This window comes from Lygodium microphyllum, chromosome 26 (assembly GCF_053477565.2).
Source record: "Lygodium microphyllum isolate KBCC chromosome 26, Lygodium_microphyllum_v1.1.10, whole genome shotgun sequence".
NCBI classification, from domain to species: Eukaryota; Viridiplantae; Streptophyta; class Polypodiopsida; order Schizaeales; family Lygodiaceae; genus Lygodium; species Lygodium microphyllum.
Window position 1 is genome coordinate 90335849 of NC_141160.1, and position 24170 is coordinate 90360018.

Below are 24170 nucleotides of genomic sequence, written 5' to 3' on the forward strand. Positions count from 1 at the left end.
AGATTGAACTTTTTAAGTTAAACTTTCCTCCATTTTTAATTTATTAATTAAATATTTTTCAAAGCTTTTAATTTTTTTATTTCAAATTAAATATTTTTAAAAGATTTTTCAATTTAATTTTTGGACAGTTTTTCACATACAGAGAGAGAGAGAGAGAGAGAGAGAGAGAGAGAGAGAGAGAGTTATAAAAAGAGAAAAGATAAACTTTAAGAGAGAGAATAAAAAAAGGAAGAGAGAGAGAGAGAGAAGAAGAAGAAGATGATGATGATGATGATGAAAAAAGGAAAAAAGAGGAGAGGGAGAGAGAAGAAAAAGAGAGGAGAGAGAGGGGGAGAAGAAAAGGGGGAAGACAGAGAGAGAGAGAGGAGAAAATAAACTAAAATAAAAGGCACAGAGAGAGAGAGAGAATTTAGATACAGGGAATTCAGAGAGAGAGAGAGAGAAGAAAAAAATTAGAAAGAAAGAGGGAAAAGAGGGTAGAAAACGAGGGGAAATGGATTGCCGAGCGAAGTTCTAGTGTTATTGCGCTTGCCGTTGGAAGTGGCCTAATGTTCCGTGTGTGTGAAGTGCGCACGCAAAATGCTAGTATTGTATTATGTAGCTATGTGAAGTTTGATATAGTGCCATTGAGTTTTGTTTTAAGGAAGTTAATGCTATTTTGAGATTTTCTAAAGGGTGCAATCATGTTTTCAAGGTTGCTGCCCATGCTTTTTTGAAGTGCTAAATCATTATGGACACTGTAAATATTTTTACTCTTTGTTGGACATAATTGGAGTGAAAAAGTAGCAATTTAGAACCTTACTCCTTCAATATATGCACCACACAAGTGTGAATCACCCCTTACTCATTTGTCACGTGTAGTGTGTAAGATGAGTGGAACTAGGAAAGTGGAGAGAAATGGAGAAAATACATGCATTATGGAGGTAGGTTTGATGATGCATGCCAACACAAGGGTCTTAAGAAGAAGGCGGCCTAAGGTCATTTGAAGCCCGCATCACCTTTCCCTTTTTCCCTATTCCAAAATTGAGATGTATAAACAGTCTTAACGTGATCTTTGGAATGTTGACACGTATGCATGGCATATGTAAAGGATGGTGGGGCAGCCGTCGTCACTCAATGAAGGGGGTTGTCGCTATTGGCCCCTCCTCTCTCTCTCTCTCTCTCACTCTCATACCATATTGCGAGATTTTTTCTTCCAAGAATTGCTTCTGTTTTGTAGTTTCGTTTCATTTCCCTTGATTTTCCTTCTTGGTGATTCAAAATCTACTGGGATTTGCAGTAGGCCTCTCTCTCTCTCTCTCTCTCTCTCTCTCTCTCTCTCACAGGGTTTCCGCCTTCAGCTGAGGTACATCCTCTGTTATTCGTGAATTTTTATCCCAACCCATTTCATGGGTTTTCCACATTTGATAGTAAACTAATCGACCCACTTTCTGCCTTAATCATCTGAAATTACCCAAACCATCATTTGCTCCCCACGCCCACTTTCTGTCATGATCATCTCAATTGAAAACTCGTGGCTTCTCTTCCAAATTTAGTTGTTGTGCTTTGTTTTTCACATAAAACAAGCCATTGTTCTTTTTAAACGTTTTAAATATCATCTGTAGCCAACGCGAGACTTTATATTCTGAATTACACGGAAGGACACTTGGGAAAGCAGAAATTAGTAGTTCTGATGGTGTTATTGGATCTGCTGGCCTTGCAATTTCTGCCCGAATTGGGTTAAAAGCTTATCGATTGATGATTTGGGGATAAAAACTTCTCCATGATGAATTGGGGCAAAGACTTGTCTTCACGGGTTCCGATATGAGATGCTGACACAGTAGGACTTGCTGAATTGTTGCTGCAAATTTCAGCCAGAATCCGGTCACTTAGCGATTGATGATTTTGGGAAACCTATCAATCATGAATTGGGGCAAAGACTTGTCTTCGTTGGTTCCGATATGAGATGGTGCCACAACCAATGATTACTGAATTGTTGTCCTTACAGTAGTAAGAAAAAGCACTACCTAGAACCTGGAATTTTAAATCTGTGTTAGTGACATTCGCAGGGGTCCGTCTTTGGGGATCAATCAAGAAAATATCAAATGAGAAGAAATTCTTTGTAAGGACAGTCTGACCTTTCTTGATGTATTTTGTTTGTCGATTAATTTATCTGCTTGGCAAGGCCCATCAGTTTCTACTCAATTATTGTTGCTCTCTGCAGGAGAGTTATCCAAATGACATATCTCAGAAGTACACCTTCTACGCACGTGTGGCTTTTGGGCTGCTACCATGTGGGCTGTTCGTTGCTTCTATCATTCTCCATAATTGTATATAACAATCCCTCTGAAGCCTATAAGGTTTTGTGAAGTTAGACATGGAGGAGTGCACTGAATGGGTTTGTGCCACAACAAGAGAAACCAAGGTAAGCATCATCGTTTCTAACCTTTGCTGAGGAATGCGGTTCTCTGCAAAAATAACATTTTTTGTGCTTCTGATGAGTCGAATTGTTGACATCATGCTGCCAAATTTCTAATAAGATAATTTGGTGTTAAACATAGCATACTTTTTCTCATCAGGTTTTTTTTAAGTTCACCCTAGTCCAGCTCCATGTTCTTGACATGGGAGATAGAATCACTTAGCTGAGTTTCGAGTAGACACACCCTTTTAGGAGGACAGTGTGGTTTGTGCCTCGTGGCTGCCTTCACCCTTTCTCTTTTGTTTCATGTGCCGTGTTCCAGCATTAGGCCTTGCGTTTGGGGCATCTTTCACCTGGCGTCACCATCCTCTTCTTGGCGTCAACACCCTTCTCCTTTAGGCTCCACCATCACTGGCGTTTTTCAGTTAAGGTGCTATGGGAGTTGTGCTGCAAACAACATAGAGCGTGCTATGTTCATCATAGTTCAGTTCCTATGCTCTATGACTCCATTTTGAGAGGGGGAGTTGGTAGAGGTGATTTGATGTGAGATGTTGTGCTCATGTAAGAACTCAAAAAACTCATGGGAGGTAAACTCACCATTACTATCACTCCTCATGGTTTTGATACAATGACCAGTCTAATTTTGTACAAGACGCATCCATGTAGAGAAGTATGTGAAGGCATCTGATTTATGTTTTAAGAAATACCCCCATATATCTTGAATAGTCATCCATGATAAAAACGAAGTACAATGAGCCATTTAGGGTGGTAGTAGATGGTGGCCCACAAAGATCAATGTGAATCAATCTAAGGGGTTCCTTAGCCACTAGGCTTTACCTCATCGTGAGCAATCACTGAACCAGTCTAAGAGTCCTTGACATTGACTATGGTTATAGTAAAGAACATTGCTTGCCCCAATTGGCAAAGTTGCTGAATGGATAAAAGGTTCATGAAATAATACACATCGTCCAACGAAGCAAGTTCTTGGTCCCTCGTCAATATTAAACTTGACACGACCTAGACCATGGAGCTTGACTGAGGAGTTGCTTCCACATTGGACATTCTTGGCTGCAAGGGCTTGGGAGATAAAAATGTCCTGGATGGGGGTCATGTGATGTGTGGCTCCACTATCCACAATTGAAACATGTGAAGATGTGGCTTTTGCGGTCACCTCATCAGGAGGTAACTGAGGAATATGGACTAAGCTCCTATCCTCTAATGTCTCTAAAGAGATGATGTGGGCTCGTGGTCGAGTAGACCAGTCAAACATGCCCTTTGGCGTCGAGAATGAAATTAGTTGTGATGGTTGACTTGGAGGATATGTGGGTTTGAGTTTTCCACTACCCTTGATTTTGGTTGCTACCATCTTTGTCCTCAAAATGGCCAGCCTTTTGACAACGTTATAGTATGTATTTTTCTTATATACCACTCAGGTTTAAGGGGAAATTGGGTGTTCTCATGTGATTCACTTGATTGGTTTTGATTTTGAGTTTGATTTTGGTTTTGTGTCTTCTTTCCTTGCCCTTATTGCCTCTTTGAGAGGTTGTAACAAGAGCCCCCCTCTAACAAGAACATACTATGACATTGATTGAATAGCCGAGTGTAATGGAGTTGACACTCAAACTCATAGAAAGAACATGGGCATAGTCGGTTGTGAAATTGAAGAACTCGGTGAGTAATCGCCAATATTTAGCCAGCTTGACCTTAAGGAAATCCTGCTCTGTGATCCTAAATTCTTGGAGCTCATGATTGAGATTTATATGACAAATGCTATCCCAAGCCACATAGTGGTTAGTCAAGTGTTTCCACTACTTTGATGCAAGGTCAAAATGTTGTAACTAAGAATGAAACTCCGGGAGTGACCCTATATCAACTTAATGATGGCGGAGATGTTTCTAGCCTTACAAGAATGGAAACCTTGTATGGAACAAGGCAAGGATTTGGTTTAGGGTTCCAACCCCTCTACAATGTTCCACAAGTTTTGGAAGTCAAGGACATGCCTCATTAGGTTTGACCAAGTAGTTACACTTGTTAAAACTAGTCTTGTTAGGGAATGCATGCTTGGCTGATGAGGAGGAAGGAACTATGAAGTGTTGAATAAGAGGGGTAAGGAAGATAATAAGGAGAAGGAGATGGGTAGGGAGAAATAGGCTGTGATGATCCAAAAGGTGTCTCCTGAGGAGGCATTGGGACTCAGTAGCCTTACCTGTAGGGAGGAATAGACTGTGATGATCCAAAAGGTGCCGCTTGAGGAGGCACTAGGACGACTCAGTAGCCTTACTTGACTATAGGCTGAGGCACATGGACATAGCTAGTTGGTCCTCTAGGTACAACCGTGTGGGCAAACTGCGGTACCAAGTGATCCATACCTAGGAAAGCTTGAGAGGGTATCCCATTTGTTAATCTCGAAAGTGTGCGAAATGGAGATCTAGCCTTCCTCGTTGGTGCATCTTCACCACCTGAAAAGGTCCTAAAAATGTGTCTATGTTTTGTGGACATCCCCCCCACCCACCCAACCCCCCAAAAGGTGTGATGTGAGATGTCACTCATGATATATGCATAGGAAAAGCAAATGGAGTAAATGGTAATGTAGCGGATGAAGTGGGTGGGATGTATGGGAAATTTGATTGAGGTGATGATGTGTGAGTGAATTCATTAAATTGATTTTTTGAATTTGTTCTTTGAAATTGAAAAGTGGATGAAGATGAAAATGAAGAATGCGGTGTTTCATATACTTCAAATTGACCAAGACAAACAAAACTTGAACAAAAAGTGGGAGAACGAAAAGTTATAGAAGGGTTTGCAAATTTTTTCTTATAAGCACCTCTTCTTGTGTTTACATAAAGCAATCGTTTGGGACTTAAACTATTTTGAATTGATTGCACTATTACTTCATCCTCCTAAGTATTACCAAAATCTTGCAAAGTAGTAGGGACTTGAAAAGATAAATTGGGCATACCTGGCACTGGAGTGAATGGAGGGGTAGAAAGTGGAGGCTTGTACTCTAGGTTGGTTTGTCAAGTGTAATGGCTTGTCCCATGTGGTGTGTCCGTCCTTCCTATAAAATTAGTAGGCCTGTGCATTGAATCTAAAGGGGATAACAAAGTATACCCTCTAGTACTGTCGAGCCCGATGCATAAGAATGAGATTGTACTCAGCTTGTATAATCTCATATAGTCTTTGGACTCCATGGTAATCCGATGTCTCTCCTGTTGTGTTGGATCCTTGTGGAGCAAGCTATGAAATCCACTCCTGCTTGGGTCTTTACATGGAGGGTTCTAGAGAGATTGAAGCGGTGTACATGTGCTTGAAGTCATCTTCCCTTTTGTGAATGCTTCTTGGAATTGGGAATAGATCATGAAAGAATGATATCTATCCCCATCCTTTGAATGCATTAAGACGAATAAATGTTATGGCCTTAGTCAATTGAACTTGACCTTGAAAATGTACTACTCAAAATTTGTGAGCTTTTGCAAGTACGATCTACCAATTACCACAACTCAACAATTTGTGAGGTTTTTTCAAGAGCTAAATCCACCCCTAGTTACTCATCTTGAATCAATGAGGCCAGCAACACTCTCAAAGCCTTACTTATGCAAGCAGAATCCATAGCTAAAGAGATTACTTGAAATGGCCAAAGGAAACACCCTATGAACAATAACTATAGAAGAGGCTATCCAAAATGTGAAGACACCGTGGGCAATGCTAGAGGAAATAGATGGGCAAATGCTATGTTTCAACTCAAATTTAAAAAAGAAGCAAGATGGGAAGCTTGTCCACATACGGGTGGGGGATGGAACCAACATTCAAATGAATTAAAGGTAGTAGTTGTGAGGAAACATCAAAGGTTGCAAAGAAAACACAGTGTGACAACTCATGACTAACAAATGAACTCAAAAAATAGGGTAGAAAGGGAATGAATGATGAAGAAGAGAACTCGGTGAACAAACCAATGCTATAGAGGTATGCAATACAATCTGAACTCAAGGAGCGGAAGTCTGTCCAACGGGAACTATCTTTGGGAGATGGCCGAGGGATGTAGGAGAATGTCATCTTGCAGAACAAGGAACGCAACAGATCACTGTCATGCGATAATGGATGTGAGGATGATGTCTCTGAGTCTGAGGAGTGCAGAAATCAGTAAAATGCAGTCTTCCTCTGGATGACAGAAATTTGAAACAGCAAAGGCAGCCACCCATATGCAATCCACCACCAGCAGGCCATGTCGGATAGCACAGCAGAGTGTTTTGGGACTGTCAAGGAGGCGTCAGGCTGGAGCAGTTGGTCGCCATTCAGTAGTACAGCAGAGTGTCTTGGGACTGTCAAGGAGGTGTCAGGCTGGAGCAGTAGGTTGCCAAACCAGTAGTACAGCAGCACAGGGCACAAACAGTAGGCTGCTGGTGTCATAAAGCTGGAAAAGATGTTGCCATCAACAGGTAGGAGAGGATGTTGCTGAGAAGTGGACGCTGGCGCCGATAAGGCTGAGCAGCAGGGCAGTGAGAGGGGGCAGCAATGATGGATGATTGCAAAACTCAGGGAGATAGGGAGATAGGGCATGATAATGTTGGAACAGGATTGAAAAAAGTGGTCAGGAAATTTTTGAGCCATTGGTCCTACTGAAAACTCTTGGGGAAAAATGTTGCAAGATAGAGTGTGATGATGTTGGAACAGGGATGGAAAAAGTGATCGGGAACTTTTTGAGCTATTTCTCTTACTGAAAAATCCCGAGTTTGATACTTATTTAGTTTTATTTAATATGCAATAAACTAGCGAAAGATATGGGATTAGGTTTAGGGCTAATTCTGAGTAGCTTAACACCAATAACATCAACAAGCAAGCACAATAAATTAAACTGTAAATCAGGAAACAAATATCTCAAATAAGTGGGGCTAGAATGCTCCAACATTGAACAGATGGCACGTGCCCCAAACCCTGGAGTCCCTTGCGGTATTTCTTTTAACTGCTGGAGAGCTCTCAATTCAGAGTGCAAAAGCTTATGCTTCGCTTATATTTTGTTCTAGGCTCATATTTGCTAATGCTATGTGCTCAAATACCATTTTGGGCAATCATAGTTAACCCTATTTTGTCACAAATCAGCATGCTCTTTCAAATCAGTCCAGTTTTGTCCCCTTTACCTTGCAAACACTTCCTCTCACAGAGATTAGCCTTTTGCACGACAAATCTAATCCGATGGTCCTGCAGGTTATAATTCTAGCCATCTATTCAGAGCAGACCTCAATTGGATGCAGAGATGTTGTGTCAAATTTAGCTATTTCTTGTTGGTGGTTTAGAGGCTTCTTTGTAGCATATGGTTGCTTGTAAGAAACTAGTTCCTTAGTGCACAACTCAATAAATTAATAAGCAAACCCAAAGGTGGAAAAAATTGTCCTACCAAATATATTAACAAAGTAATATGGATGTATACAAGGGTAAAGATTGGCAACAACAAATCCATGTTTCACTCCATCTAGAAGTGCAGTTCTACATCCTCACATGCTACAAATCCTCAAAGATGCCTTGCTGCCCTGTTGGAAACAAACTCACAATCAACCATGATCAATCCTCGAACAACCACAATTAGCCATTAACTCTCTTGCTTGCGCTCCTTGATCTATGTGCACGCTGTTTGGGACTCATGTCCTTGCTGTTGTCAACTGAGGATGACCTTGATCCACAATCCTCTGATTCACGATCAATTGATTACTGATTGAGAACCAATAATGGTTTTAAATAAGTCAAAACCCTTGAAGTAAATTACAAAGTAGGACAAACTCATAAGATGATTACAAAGTTGGCCAAATGATTAGAACCCAGTTTTTGACGGTTAAAATGACCATCTAGGGCCATTTCAATGTCCAAATCTTTGATCAAGTATGTATTCATGGTCCAGGAACATTTTGACAAGGTTCTGGCTCATTTTTGCCTAAAATTGTTTTTTTGTTGAGGAAAATGTTACCACATCATAGATGTCATACATTCTCCCCCAGTGGATTTGTAGTTGTCCTCAGTTGTGTTGCACCCGTCCAACTCCAGGAATGCGCAACTAGCCTCCTGAAGATGACCACCAGGCTCTAAGCAATACTTGAACTTCTCAATATTGCCTTCTTGCTGGGAATGTCCTCATTCTTTACTACCTGTCAATGCTACATCAATCACCTTTGTATCTTGTTGAGATCTGCTCTGAGTAGAAACCTGGAACTGTGAACCAGAGAATCCCACCTCCAACGCACACTACTAGTCGTCTTACAGACTTTTGGTGAGAGAGAGAGAGAGAGGGGTCCATCGGAGTTTTGAGTTGAAGTCTTTGTTGTCTTTAGATTGTTGCATCGACTAGGTAACATGCTCTTCCCAAAAAAAAAAAAAGGCAAGGTTAAGTCTAAAGATGGTGGGAGATTCTGCTATTTCTTGTCAGTCAAGACTTAAATCAATTCATCAACTTTGACAATACTTTGTATATTGAGAAATCACAGGCTTGTATGGTCTAGGCCAGACGAAAAAATTTGGCAGCATATTCCACTTCATGAGTTAGAGGACTTTGTGTCTTGGTGGCAAGATTGGGATTCCACTGATCTTCTTGATTTTTTACAGCTTTTAACAAAGTGATATAATTTAGGGTGCTAGAGAATAAAAGACGGGTTACAAGAAAGGCTAATAAGCTATGGTTGCGTAGAGATGGCTGTTTGAAATGGCGAGGTACAAGATCGCTTGTGGCCATTGTGCCTTCTATACTACCATGTGTGGAGACTGCATCCCCTCTTTTGATTCTTGCTCGTCTTTTCGATAGATACGGGAATTCACATCCAAGGTTTGGACTCCAATGGCATTATGAAGAGCTACTAGTTGCGCATGGGTCTTGGGAACACTGCCTCAGATTGACATGCTGCAGTCACAACATTCTCATTTATTTCATTTCTTGTGTTTAATTGAGCTTTGGCACATTTGGTCTATTAGAGATGCTATAATGCATGGTCATTTAGTCACATCAGCGGTTTCTTTTTCTGGCAATGTGGTGGCAGGTGGCTTGAAGGGTTCTATGATACTTGTAACCAGCCTTCCTTCCATGGATGGGTGGTAAATCCCTGATTACAACTTAATTACAGAAGCAAACAATTAATGCAAATCTGAAAATACAAATTTACCTATTGATCTTGGACAATGCACACCCAATTGGCCCCAAAATTGGTGCCCCTTTCGGTATTTCTTTAGCTTTATTGAAGAAGATGTTGATTTATACTGGGATTCTCCCGATCCCCTTCTCAATCCAAATTCCCCTTGCTGTCCAAAGTGAGTAGCAAGTCTTCAATCTATTTTGCCCTTTGATTCGAGCACTTAATTGGCCTTCACACCCTTCCTAGATGATGGAAATGCCCCAAATTCAATGGCTGGCTAGTTCTCCACCTGAATTTAGCTGAAATTCACCTTCAGCCTTATTGATGGCACGCTTCTCGAGGCTACTGCTAAACTCTAATTTCTGCTGTATATTAGGGTTTTCAGTAGAGAAATTTGCAATTTCTCAGCCTTCAAAGGTCCAAATGTTGAGATCTATGGAGCAAGGCTATGAAATGGCTAGGAGATGAGAGAGAAAGCTATAGAGAGAGAAAATTCAGAGTTTTTTTGGGAAGAGCTAAAGAAAATCTGTCATTTATTGCTGCTGCCCTGTTTCAACAACTTGTAGATGAAAAGAACTGAAGAAAATCAGTCATTTACTGCTGCTGCCCTGTCTCAACAGCTTGTAGATGTTGTCACCTGTTGTTGATTGGTCTTCTCCTACCCTTGGCTGCCTCAGAAGGTCCTCCAATGGTTGCAAATCAGACCAACAACATCTCCTTCCTCTCTCTTGCAGGCTGAATGCACTAAAAATGCCTCTCTTTAGCCTCTAAAGATGTTTTTTAGTCTTGTATGGGCATTTTTGACAGGTGGCAGACTTCCCAAATGGTTTTTCCAGCATTATCCATAATTAAATATTAGTTTTCAGTCTTTAAATATTAAAAATTAATCTAATAATTATTTCGATGCCCTAAAAAATAATATGGCTGACCAATAATTAAATTGGCTAGGCATTTTTCACTTCCGAGTGTCTCTGCACCATCTTTGACCATTGGATTGGCATTAGGTACCATTAAATGCCACTTCTCTAGTGTCACCAACTGACACTTATGGCCAACTAAATGACCTAGACCAACAACTTGCACAAGATACCACCAAGTACCTGTGCGGCATAACTTATAACAACTTTTGCCTTTGACATCCCGTGATTTCCTCGGGTCACGGGCTTGTAAATTTATTCTAACCCCAATTACACCGCACATGTGCAACATTTACTTAACCATGTGATTAAAAATTAATCCACATGTTAAGTGAGGTTTCAAAAATACATGTCCTCTTGAGAATACCGGTGAGAGAGTTATCTTTGATGCACTTGATGCACTTGCTCCCTAGCTAGAGGTTATTCTTATAATTTTGATCCCTATTTTGTGTGTGACGTTGTAGGATGCTTCAAGTGTTTAGGGGCTTCAGCAAGTTTCATTTAATTTGCTAGTAGCCATGTGGGCTTTTTTATGTATTCTCTTTTTAGTTGTGCATATGGTTTTTGCATGCTAGCAGATGTTTGATTACTCTTTAATTCAGTAACCTTTGTGTGTGTGTGTGTGATAAAAAGAGAGCACAGCCACATATGAAGATACTATTTCATTATCTTAGATTTTGGGACTGTTGGCACAATTGGGTCACCCGGAATGCTTTCATCATTTGATTCGGCCTCTGCAGTTCAAAGTCATCTTGCTAGGCTGAAAGGTCTTCTTCATTGGCATCTGGATCTTGTTCAGCACACTGGTTTTCTCCCTAAGGACGATATAGTCCCTCAGCATATGGCAGTCTCTTCTGCTGCACTGCTGTGACTCTTGTATTTCTCATGTCATTAATAATATAATTGCTCGTTACCCACAGAGAGAGAGAGAGAGAGAGAGAGAGAGAGAGAGAGAGAGAGAGAGAGAGAGAGAGAGAGAATCCTTCTAAGGGTTATCCAATATTTTTTGCATGCTTGTATGCCTAGGTACATAAGAACATATGTGCACAACTTTCAAAAGTGCTGAATGCGTCAATACAAGTATTTCCTTCTTTGGAAGCAATACGACCTGGATGTAGATCGGGTATCCAAGCTCTTTCCGCGCTGCATTTGGCTTTAGAGAAGGCAAAGGGTCTGATCCAATATTGTGCAACATCCAGCAAACTCTATCTGGTAAATACTCGATTGTTTATGTTAACAGGATGGTGACAAGAATTTAAAGAAGGAAATGACATAATGGAATGTTCAAAAAATGCTGTAGTCATTTGTGAAATAACAGTGCTTTTGGCAGTGTGCACTGCTTTCTTTAGAGCATCAGTCACTCTGATTATTATGATGATTAAAATTGCTTTGAAACTGCTCTGGCCCTCTGTTAAACATTTCAGTGAATTGCAGGCAATGACAGGCGATTCCATAGTGCTCAAGTTTTCCAGGGTTAGTGCTGATTTAGATAATAACTTGTCACAGATAGCAGAAATAGTATCTGAAAGCCTTTCCAAAAAGGTATTCATCAGAGCCTGAATGCTTGCTGTTTTTTATTTCTTTTGTCTCTCTTTCTTTTCTTTCTATTTATTTTCCTAAGCTTTGGATGTTTTGCTGTGGATTCTAGTATGTTCAGGTAAATGGTATTTGGAGCATTTAGGTTAGAGGTGGAATCAATAAAACATTTTCAGGTCATCGTTTCATGTTAACTTACATGTCCAACTGCATGTATTGTGAAACATAGTTAACCAGAGGCGTGTTGTCTACAAAGCAGATCCTCACAACAATATTTGGAGAATTTCCTGACTTTTGGATGTACAATCAGCATAGATATTTCATAATCCAAAGCGGTTTTGCACTTGTCCCATGCAACCCTTTTTTCCTCCAACTCTTCCTACAGGCACTATACATCTGCATCAGCATGAAGAGGCACGGCAGGAACTAATTCCCTGAGCCTTTTATGCTCCGCAGGATCTGATACCCTGTCTCCACAAGGAGAATGTATGTTAGCCAGATTTATCTTTTTGGTCTTCTCTTTTCGATTTGAATTTTGACGTCAATGTAGACCATGTACAGGGTGTCGTTTTGCTGCTGTAGTCACATTTGCAGCCATGCTGCTCTGTGTTGTCTTGAACACGCAGACTGATTATTGCGCAGCTGCATAGTGCTGGAGGCTTTTTTTCTGAGAACTGTGGCAGTCCTTAGCTCCTGAGGCGCCTGACAGCAAGGGCTGATAACTGAAACAATGTGACATGTACTCAAAAGGTGTCCCATGGAGACACCCACACCAAACTAGATTACTGAAACAATGTGACATGTATCCAAAAAGTGTCCCATGGAGACCTGCGCACCAAACATCATTATAGAAAAACTGTGTTAGTGGTAGATCACAACCTCAAAGTTTTTTGTGTCTGCTTCAATTCCCCCAATTTAATTTACACATTTAGCAGTCCATGGTGGAGGTAACAAGCATAGATAAACCTTAGCTACAGTTATTTGGTGCAATACAATTTAAGGAAAATCAGGGTGATTGCATAAAAATGGCCACTCCAAAAGCTTCCTATCCAGATGGACTGGAATGGCTCCAGTTGACACACTCGTGCTATGCCAAAGAGGTCCCTAATGGATTCGTAATGCCAGCTATGTTGAGTTTGAGGAAAGGGGAGCATTGTCAGAAGAAGATAGCACATCTTGCACTGAATGCTGCCTTTACCAAGAAAGTTTGTTTACTGCAGATTTGTATTGCTAGTGGAAACTAAAAAATGCTCTGCTTCAATGTCAACTCTCAATTGCAGGGGAGTTTTTATTAAAGGAGGCTTTTGCAATACCTTTTTCCAATCGGCAGTTGCCAGTTAGAAATAAAGATCATACTCTCCTTAGGTGAACACGTAGTGGCCAATGTAGAAATCTTTATTAACCAATTTTACTTTGATTCAGTGTATGATCAGTTAGGCAAACAAGCTGCCCAATTCATCAAGCTATGAAATTTGGCCCAGCCATAGATGGGGATATCATTCTCCTGGTGTTAAAGGTAGGAGTTTTCAGTTTGAAAGTTAATGTGTAAATCAGTAGCATCTCCAAATAAGTGCAGGGTAGAATCAGCAGCACTGGCGTGTGCCAAGAGGGTTTGACCATCAAGAAAAGATAAATGATGTAGTTATTCCTACAAAGTAAACTGAACCATATAGGGCAACAATGGGTGAATGGCAGTGACACATAAGAACACACTCAGTGGGCAACAATGGGTGAGTGGCAGTGGTACATAAGAATGCACTCAGAGGGCAACCTTGCCTGACTGATTTGCCTAACCATATTGAGGGGAGACATTTTTTCAAGATGCATTCGACAGTGCTGTCTTTATACATTCAATGTTGCATTCTGGGGCCAAATCCACTCATGAACTGAAAACTAGTTGCATTGTGTTTTGCACTCTTCACAATAAAGAATTATTCCCTGACACCAACAATGTATGCTTACTTAAGAATATGCTAAGGTCACCCAGCAGGATGTGCTCTCCTAGGCTTTTGACACTACTCAATGGGACTATATTGACGTTGTGAAGGAATCTGGTCCCAAAATGCAATATTGCCCGTATAAAGGCAGTACTACTGAATGCATCTTGTGAAAATGTCTCTCCTCACCCTGGGTTTTAGGCAAATCAAAAACATCCTTTCCCATTATCCATGCTGTTAAGGCTCCTGAACTATTCAACAGGACCATATTGCTAGATTAGTGATGATTTAGGTGAATGTGAAGATCAAGGTGATGGGATGCCAATCTGGAGATATTTGACAAAATTCTTGCAGGAACCAATCCATTCAGTCCTTGCTTCCATAATGCTGTGATAAGTCCTTGATATCATGACTGATTTATAATCAAGAATCCTGGGGACTCCAATGTCCTGGAACTGGAAGTAAAATTCCAGAGTCTGACCATCCCAACCAGGCTAACTTTGATGTATCAAGAGGTCTGATAGCATTATTTGGGTATGTCAGCTTCTGACATGTGCACTTATACATAGTTTTACCTATATATCTAGCACACACAAAAGAGTGTGTAACAGTGAAGGTGTCAAATGTCATGAAAGTACATCACACATTCCTTTTCAAGCTGCATTGTGGAGGGAATACCTTGTCCATCCTGCAGTTAAACCTTGGTTATTCCTTGTCGAAACTCTGATACATCTAGTTTTTGAAAACTGCTTTAGATGAGAATCCCCTATGAGATGACCATGTAAATCCAATCTACGTGTGCAACATTACACAAGCCATAGAAACATAAACAAAGAAACATAGAGGGGTGGGCATGAAGCACACTTCCTAGCCAAAGAGCCAACATGGGCCCACCCTCCGGACTTAGTAGTGTAATGGCCCAAGCTCCCATCAGATGGGCTGGTGGTATGGTTAGTGTCCATACCACCAGCCCATTGTTAAATACACCTTGTGTTTTCTTCTTGAGTCATTCTAGTGTGAACACACCCTATCCATAGCCACTTTTTACCCTCTTGCATGGGAGGGGTTTTTTCCCCACGTGAACACACTTCAGCGTGTAGGTCTATATAACCTTAGAGTTGTACCTTTCATTCTTGTGATTCATTGCAGTGAAGGTACTCTTGCATGCTTTTTTGTGTGTCTACTCTCACTCTCACTCTCTCTACTCCACTTCATGTCTATGGAGCTGCACATTTGATCCAACAGTGGTATCAGAGCCATTGTGCTGCTGGCCTTGGTTCCATCGCCAACTGCAACATATGGAGTTCCTCATGGCATTGCTGCCTGCAGCTGCCATCGTTCCGAGCACTGCAGCTGTGGCATTTTCTGCTGCGCCCTCTCTCACTACGCAAGTTACACAGCCTCTCTCATGGTGCAAGCTGCACATTGCCCTTCTTTCTACACAGCCCTCCTTGCAGCCTTGCATGCAGTCCCGCATGCAACCTCTCTCAGCCCTGCCCACCATCTCAGCCCTGCCTACACCATTTTCTGCAGATCTGGTAAAAAAACTCAAAAACACTAATTTTTGAATTTGTGGGTTTCCAAAATTTGTGCAATTTCGGATCCACCTTGTCCATCTCTGCAATTTTCTTTTGTGTAGAAAAACTTAGAAACCTTGAAAGTGCAAAAACCCTAATTTTTTGAAGTTGAGGGTTTCTTAAAGGATGTTTTATATGTACCTAGCATTCAAAAGAACCTGTATGTCACCTTAATGGATGTTTTGTATGTATTTGGCATTCAAAAGAACCTGTTTTAAGTATCGATCATTATGACTAGTGGCTTTGAAGATTGGTTCGTTGGGCCATGATGTGTGGTTAAGGACACACATGATGATGATGCGATTATCATTATTGGTACTTTATGCCATGGCTTGTGTAGACTTAATATTTATGATAAACAACCTTGTTCGGATGCTATGGTTGTGGATGCTTCCACCTTATCTGCTTATGGCATGCTTTGTTTGTGCACTTAAAAATTTAATGGATTGTCACACTTGTACAAGGATGATATGGTGGTGTCAATTGGTGACGCTAGAGAAGTGGTGTTTAATGGTACCTAACAAAAATTTGCTGGTCAAAGATGGCACAAAGGCACTTGAGAATGGAAGTTGCCTAGCCAATTTAATTATTGGCTAGTCAGATCATTTTTCAGGGCACTGAAATAATTATTAGATTAATTTTCGATATTTAAAGATTAAAAATTAATATTTAATTATGGATAACGTTGGAAAAACCATTTGGAAAGGTTGCCACTTGTAAAAAATGCCAATGCAAGACTAAAAAACATCTTTAGAGGTTGGAGAGAGGCATTTTAGTGTATTCAGCCTGCAAGAGAGAGAGAGGAGATGTTGCTGGTCCGATTTGTAACCATTGGAGGATCTTTTGAGGCAACTAGATGTAGGAGAAGACCAATCAACAGCAAATGACAGCATCTACAGGCTGTTGAGATAGGGTAGTAGTAGTAAATGACCGATTTTCTTTAGTTCTTTGCATCTACAAGTTATCGAGACAAGGCAGTAGCAGTAAATGACAGATTTTCTTCAGTTCTTTGCAAAGAAAGTGTGAATTTTCTCTCTCTTCAGCATTCTCTCTCATCTCCCAGCCTTTCTGAAGCCTTGCTCCGAAGATTACAGCATTGAGATTACCAAAGGTTGGGAAATTTCAGGTTTATTTGCTGTAAACCCTAATTTGCAAACAATAGAAATTAGGGTTTAGCAGCAGCCTCGCGGAGCATGCCAGAAATTGAAAGCTCCAAGGCTTGGATTCAACAGGGTTGAAGGTGTTTTCAGTCGAATTTAAGTTGAGGGACCAGCAAATCAATGAATTTGGAGCAATTTTCATCTCCATCAAAGTGGGTGAAGGCCAATTGATTGCCCGAATCAAGGGGCAAATCAGATTGAAGACTTGCTGGTCATTTTGGACAGTAAGGGAAGTTGGAATACCGAAAGGGATTGGGAGAATCCCATTATACATCAACTTCTTCTTCAATTAAGTTAAATAAATACTGAAAAGAGCGCCAGTTTTGGGGCCAACAGGATGTCCATTGTCTAAGATTGTAAGTGAATCTACATTTCTCAATTTTGTAATAAATGTTACTACTGTAACTAAGTTATAATTAGAGAATTACCACCATCCATGGAAGGAAGACTAGTTTTAATATGCCAAAGGAATTTGTAGCATTTCTTCCTTCTAGGGGCATTACTCATCAATGCACTATGCCTTGTGTAGTCGAATGTCTTATGGAGATGGCCAAATTTATGGTTAAATGAAAGTCTTTGCCAGATAAGTTTTGGTTGGATACCATTCATATAGCTTGCTATGTGCTAAATTGTTTACCTACTTGGGTATTAAAGGATGTCATGCCCAATGAGGCATGGAATGGCAAAAAGCCAATGGGTGCACACGTGCATACTTTTGGATGTCTTGTCTACAATCATGTCATCTCAAAAGAGGCAAAAGTTGCATATCAAAGTAATTAAATGTGTTTTTATTGGGTACAATATTGAGAGCAAAGGCCACTGGTTGTATCAATTGGTTACTTGATACCAAGTGTGATGGTCCGGCCCTCAGAGTCCCACGCAAGGCCCTCTCTTGACCTTGTCTGAGCACTAGATCCATTGTGCAACATCGCACTTTCACCAACTCAATACGTCATGGCACCAACTCAACACGACATGAAACGCGACACGGTATGCACAGAATGCTCACAAGTTTGTAGAATGGCCCATCTTGAGGGCAGAAGCTCATATTCATATCAAGAATGCGTTTACAAGGTAAGCCGGAGACACAACAAGGGACCATGTCACGGATGAGGGTGGAGCTATCAACGTGCTACCAACTTGGCTCAACATTGCGGGATGAGGGAGCTAAGAGGAGTAGCAAATTGCTTGTTAGTAGAGACGTCGTCTTTTCAGAAAATTTAGAAATGCCTTTGTATGATTGCAAAAATCAGTTGACTGTTGGCCATGAAGATGTGTTTGCTTGGCTTATACCATTATTTAAATCATTGCCAAGGATTGTTGAGCATGCATTTGCTGAATCTCATGCACCATTGCAGCAAATTCTGCAACCTTCCCATACTGATTTTCAGCTTGATTTTCCCTCCATTGAGGTAGCGAATAGAGAAGCTTCTTTGTAGGCATCAAGAAACTTTACAGAAAGTGCTTATTGACTGCTTCTTGTGGTGAAGAGCCTCTTTGTGTTGAGGATGCTTTGGAGGATACATATGGGTTGGATGCTATGTGATCAGAGTTGCAACGCATTGATGAGAACAATACTCGGGAGTTATGTGACTCGCCTAAATGCAAGCGTGCCTTTGGCACTAAGTGGATCTTTAAGCTTAAACGTCATGTAGATAGTAACATTGATTGCTACAAAGCTAGACTTGTGATAAAGGATTATGTTAAGAGATAGGCATTGATTACGAGGAGACCTTTGCACCCACATCACATATGAAGACTGCCATGAGGACATGTCTTTTTGAAACCTCACTTAACATGTGGAGTAATTTTTAATCACATGGTTAAGTAAATGTTGCACATGTGAGGTGTAATTGGTGTTGGAGTAAATTTATGAGCCCACGACCTCAGGAAATCACAGGATGTCGAAGGCAAAAGTTGCTATAAGTTATGCCGCATAGGTACTTGTGGTATCTAGTACCAGTTGTTGGCCTAGGTCATTCATTGGGCAATAAGTGTTAGTTGGTGACACTAGAGAAGTGGCGTTTAATGGTACTTAACGCCAATCTGATGGTCAAAGATGGCACAGAGACACTCGGAAATGGAAGTTGCCTAGCTAATTTAATTATTGGCTAGTTAGATTATTTTTCAGGGCACCGAAATAATTATTAGATTAATTTTCAATTTTTAAAGATTGAAAAATAATATTTAATTATGGATGATGCTGGAAAAACTATTTGGGAAGGTTGTTACTTGTAAAAAAAATGCCCATGCAAGACTGAAAAACGTCTTTAGAGATTGAAGAGAGGCATTTTTAGTATATTTAGCTCGCAAGAGAGAGGGAACATCTACAGGCTATTGAGATAGGGCAACAATAGTAAATGACAGATTTTCTTCAGTTCTTTGCATCTACAAGATGTTGAGAAAGGGCAGTAGCAGTAAATGATAGATTTTCTTCAGTTCTCCGCTAAGAAAGTCTGAATTTTCTCTCTCCTTAGCATTCTCTCTCATCTCCCAGCCTTTCTACAGCCTTGGTTTGAAGATTACAGCATTGAGATCACTAGAGGCTGAGAAATTTCAAATTTCTCTGCTGTAAATCCTAATCTGTAGAGCAGCAATTAGGGTTAACAACAGCCTCGGGAAGTGTGCAAGAATTTGGAAGCTCCAAGACTTGGATTCAACAGGGTTGAAGCTTTTTTTTAGCCTATTCAAGTGAAGGGACCATAAAATCGTTGAATTTGGGGCATTTTCCATCTTCATCAAAGTGGGTGAAAGCCAATTGATTGCCCAAATCAAGGGGCAAATCAGATTGAAGACTTGCTGGTCATTTTGGATAGCAAGGGGAGTTGGAATACCGAAAGGGATTGGGAGAATCCCATTGTACATCAACTTCTTCTTCAATTAAGTTAAATAAATACCGAAAGGGGCGGTAGTTTTGGGGCCAACAAGGTGTCCAATGTCCAAGATTATATAGTAAAGTATGCATTTCAATTTGGTGAATTTGTTAATTGCTGTAAATAATGCTTAATCAGGTTATTTACCACCCTATTGGAGGAGGAAGGTTGATTATATGGTTCCATTGCTGGGATTACCACTCAATCGCTTGATTTAGTGGGCCCCAGGCACGTGATTGCAAGCCAAGTTTTATGCTACTGCTGATATTTACTCTCAACTGAGAAATTACAGTAATATGTCTTCATATAGTGAGATGGACTCAAGTAGTGATAATGCCTCTTAGTATGAACATTCACATGGGAATGAAGGCAATGCAATGCTTGACCTTGGGCTTAGACCATGGACAACAAGCTGAAAATGTTGATATTGGGTAAGATGCATGGCCTTTAGGGCATAAGGAGGTTGATGACCAGCAAAGGGAAGAGGAATTTGATGACCAGTTCAAGAATCGGATGAGGACAGCAACAAATCTCTTTACTGAATTTGATGACCAGTTCAAGAATCGGATGAGGATAGCAGCAAATCTCTTTGCTGAATTGGCAAAGGATCCTCAATTTACCTGATTTTTGAATGCTCCAAAGGACAACAAAGGCAAGAAGAAGAAGACGTCTTCTACACTTTGGGGCAGCAAGATGCACCAAAGATAATGCCAAACCCTTCATTTGAAGCTCCCAAAGATGCTAATGAAATAAAACAGTTGGTATCTATGGGGCAATAAATGCAAGTGCAAGGCTATCACGGAAGTGCCAATCCAATGGATTTTGGATAACCGGACATGCATGCTATGATGGGGCAGTCAAGACATTTTGGTGGAAACACGATTTTTCATGCTATGATTGGACAAGGACTACATACGGGAATGTATGGTATAAATCCCTATGGTATGCATCAACCAATGCATGTTGTGCAAGGCCCAATGTATTTGGGTATGGCTGGAAATATGCAAAATCCTATATATGGCAGCATTGGCTTGATGCCTGGGACACAAAATAGCATGTTTGGTATTGCATCTGCACCCTCGAATGCTTATGGGGCTCAAGGAATGAATGTTGGTCATGCAGATGCTCTGTTTGGCGTTGGTTTTGATGTAAATTCAGAAAATATACCCTTTTTGCAGAAGCCAGTGTATGACAACTTGACACCCAAAGGGGCAGCAAAAGACTATGATGAGGGTAGAAACGCAGTGAATTTTGAGTCCTTCAGTGGCGTACAAGATAGGTTGAAAGCTTTGACTTTCATTCAGGGGGAAACTTCACGGAGTCCTTGAAGATTCGAAAAGCAACCACTTTCTTGAAAGGGAATGCATTACAGTGGTGGTCCACTCTTTTGATGCAAGGTAGAGTACTGTCAACGTGGGTACAATTCAAGCAAATGTTCACATCAAATTGGTTGACAAGTACCTTTGAGGTGGACATCATGACAGTAGTGGAAATTTCAGCATTTGAAAAGTTGAAGGAAAAGATGACTTTAGATCCTGTGATTGTGTTGCTCGATCTAAGTCATTCATAGTTCAATGTGATGCATGTGGTAATAACATTGGGGCTGTTCTTATGTAGGACGGCCGAGTTGTGGCTTATGAGAGCCGAATTCTCCATGGTGCAGAAAAGAATTTCTAGGTATATGAGAAAGAGCTCTGGCTGTAATTCATGCACTGTCTACGTGGAAACATTATTTTTTGGGGGCTGATTTTATAGTGCAGACAGACCATCAAACTTTGAGGTACTTTCTGACGTAGGCAAAGTTGTTAGAGAAGCATATGAGATGGGCAAATTTTTTCTCTATGTTTTATTTTCAAATTGTACACATTGATGGTAAAAAGAATGTTATGGTTGATGGACTGTCACATAAGCCACAAATTTCAGCCATCAGCATGGTTTATCACATTGAGTTGAATGCCATGAAAGAGCAATATGTTACTGATTCAGACTTTGCTAATGTTTATGATCAGCTTTGCAATGGCCAAATACATGAATACTTTGTGCTAAGAGATGGATTTCTAATGATGCATGGACGACTGTGTGTCACAAAGTAGTTAAGGTCTAGAGTTATCACTGAAAGTCATGCTCCTCCGCATGTAGGACACATAGGTATTGATGCCACTGTCAAGGCAGTGGAGCATTTCTTTTATTGGCTAGCTTTGAGGCATGATGTAGAATAATTTGTTAAGACATATATCGTATGCCAGAAGGTAAAGCATAATAGGTAAAAGATGCCGGGTTTGTTGCAACCCTTGTGTATTCCAGATAGGCCTTGCCAGAGCATTGCAATGGACTTTATTTTTGAGCTTCCTAAGACACCTACAGGAAATGATGGGATATGGGCTATTATTTGCAGGTTTAGCAAACAAGCCCATTTCATTCTGGTAAGAAAGAAAATAAAGGTTGATCATATGGCAAGATTGTTTTTGCAGCACATCTTTAAAGTATCATGGTATGCCAGAGTCGATCATTAGTGATTGAGACCCGCGGATGACCAGTTTATTTTGGAAGGGGTGGTTTGAGAATATGGGTACTATGCTGAAATTCTCATCATCCTTTCATGCGCAAATAGATGGTCGGTCCGAGGAAGCAAATTCCACTGTGTTAGATCTTTTGAGATGCTATGTTTCAAACCACAAGACACAGTGGGAGCAATATTGCCCTTGGTTGAGTTGCTTACAATAACATAGTGCATAGTTCTATGGGAAAAGCTCTATTTAAGGTGGTCGAGGATGGCAGGAAGGTACCACCTATTCTGCAAACTAAGGATAAGATCTTTGAAGTCGATCGTTTTATATGAAAAACTTGGATGTAGCCTATGCAAAGATAAAATATGCACTTCAGAGAGACCACATATTGGGATGTATGGCACAAATCCTTATGACATGCAACAACCAATGCGTGGTGTGCAGGTCCAATGTATTCGAGTATGGGATGCCCATCACAGTCGTCCCAGGTGCTATGGGTGTACTCATTTGCAGAAAGGCGAGGGAAACTGTGTTAAAGGGTGATATTCCCCCTAACGAAGTAGCAAGGTGCAAAGAGGTAGAGAATGGGGTAGAGAATGAGAAAGTGCTAGGAATGGAGATGGAAGATCCAATTGTTGAGAAACCCTTCACCCTTCACCCGCAATTTTTGTGTTTTGCATTTAGGTTTTGCGTTTAGGGTTTGTAGCCCCAAAAACGGGCGCCACCCTAGACTGATTGTGCCTATTTATAGGCCAGTCTCTCATTCATTCCTTACGGCTGATCCTTCAGTCTGTCACTCTCATTCTCTCTTCGTCAATCTTTTGACACTCTCTCTTCCATCATCTCTCTCTCCTCTTCTACGACCATCTCCACACTCTCCTGGCGCTAGCCTTCATCTCTAGTTGGCTGTGTTTATGGTGGCAGTGTGCTTCTCTTCAGTTGACGTCCATCATCCATTGTTGGCGACAACATCTTCTATGCTCCTACACCTTGCGTTTGGAGTCCATACTCTCTTAGCGTCAACATCCATCCTATCTGGTGTCATCCTCCACCCTTCTGACGGCTCCACCTTCTTGCGTTTGGCTGCCAGGGAGGTTCCTCACCATCTGGCGTCTCTCTCCAGCAGGCGTCACCTTCATCAGAGGCAGTTGCACCTTGCGATTGGTTCTTGGCTGCCTTCCTTCCTTTTGACGTTACTCCACAGCTAGCGTTTCACTCCCAAAGTATGTCTTCATCTGCGGTTTCAGCATTTGACTCATTCTCACTACTTGGCATCACTCCTAGCAGCTGGCGTCACCTTATTAGGCTTGCATTTACAGACGGAGGCTTCATCGGCTCTCTCCCTGCTCGTAGGTACCACTTTTCATCCCTGCGTTTGTAGATTTAGAGGCTCCTCACCCTTCGATGGTAGTCTTGCTGCTCCAAGCGACCCCTCCTTATCCTGCGTTTGCAGACTCAGAGGCTTCTTCGGCACTCTCCCTGCACTCTAGGGCTTCCTTTGTGCTATGGCACCCTTGTATCAGATTCACTTCATCAGCATGATTCATCTTTCATCATCTTCTGTGTTACTTTTCTCTCTCAGTGTTCGTCGTACACACTGTGTTTTCCCTTGCAAACCCTACTGTCTCTCTGGTCACTTAGTCATTTTGACACCAATCCCTAGTGTGTGTGATGCGGATGTGTAGTGTAATCCAAGGTTTTGGAAAGATGATGAGAGGTGATCAAGGTGTTATGTAGAAGAGGGTGGGATGGGAGGGAATTGAGAAATGTGTGTTACATGCTCAAATGAAACAGAAGCTATATATGTACCTGAATTATGACTTGTTCGAGAGCCCCCTCTATTGAAGTTTACAGATGCAAAGCCATCCAGATCCTGTACCTCAAAAGAAGAAATAGGCGAGGGTTTTGATTCATGCAACTCAAAAGGATTGTACGAACTTGACATTGGACCTGGCTGAGATGATGAAGATGGATCATCAGACGTTTCGAATGCCTTTTATCTTCCATGATCGGAGAGGTGGCCAGCCTCATCAACCAGTCCGAATGTGGTAGTAAAACTGGTAGGAGCGGTGTAAACATCACCATACTTGTTGCAATAGTACTCCTCAAAGTCCTCTGTCATGTGGGTGAAATTTGGAATAGGAGTAGAAAAAGAA

At 41.0% G+C, this 24170-nt stretch overlaps 1 protein-coding gene across 4 annotated transcripts in view; it reads left to right on the top strand.

Moving 5' to 3' along the window:
- The first annotated feature begins 1192 nt into the window (after window positions 1-1192).
- LOC148013526 (U-box domain-containing protein 45-like) overlaps window positions 1193-24170 on the top strand; it is a 32873-nt gene continuing 9895 nt past the window's right edge. The window contains exons 1-5 of one of the 4 annotated variants that reach the window (XM_087668503.1): window positions 1200-1948; window positions 2049-2101; window positions 2204-2404; window positions 11451-11636; window positions 11859-11966. In XM_087668503.1, the coding sequence (XP_087524629.1) occupies window positions 2357-2404; window positions 11451-11636; window positions 11859-11966 (342 nt within the window). In that variant the 5' untranslated portion in view covers window positions 1200-1948; window positions 2049-2101; window positions 2204-2356. Of the gene's footprint in view, window positions 2102-2203; window positions 2405-11450; window positions 11637-11858; window positions 11967-24170 lie in introns of all 4 variants that reach the window. The other 3 variants (XM_087668504.1, XM_087668501.1, XM_087668505.1) reach the window with 3 other exon arrangements.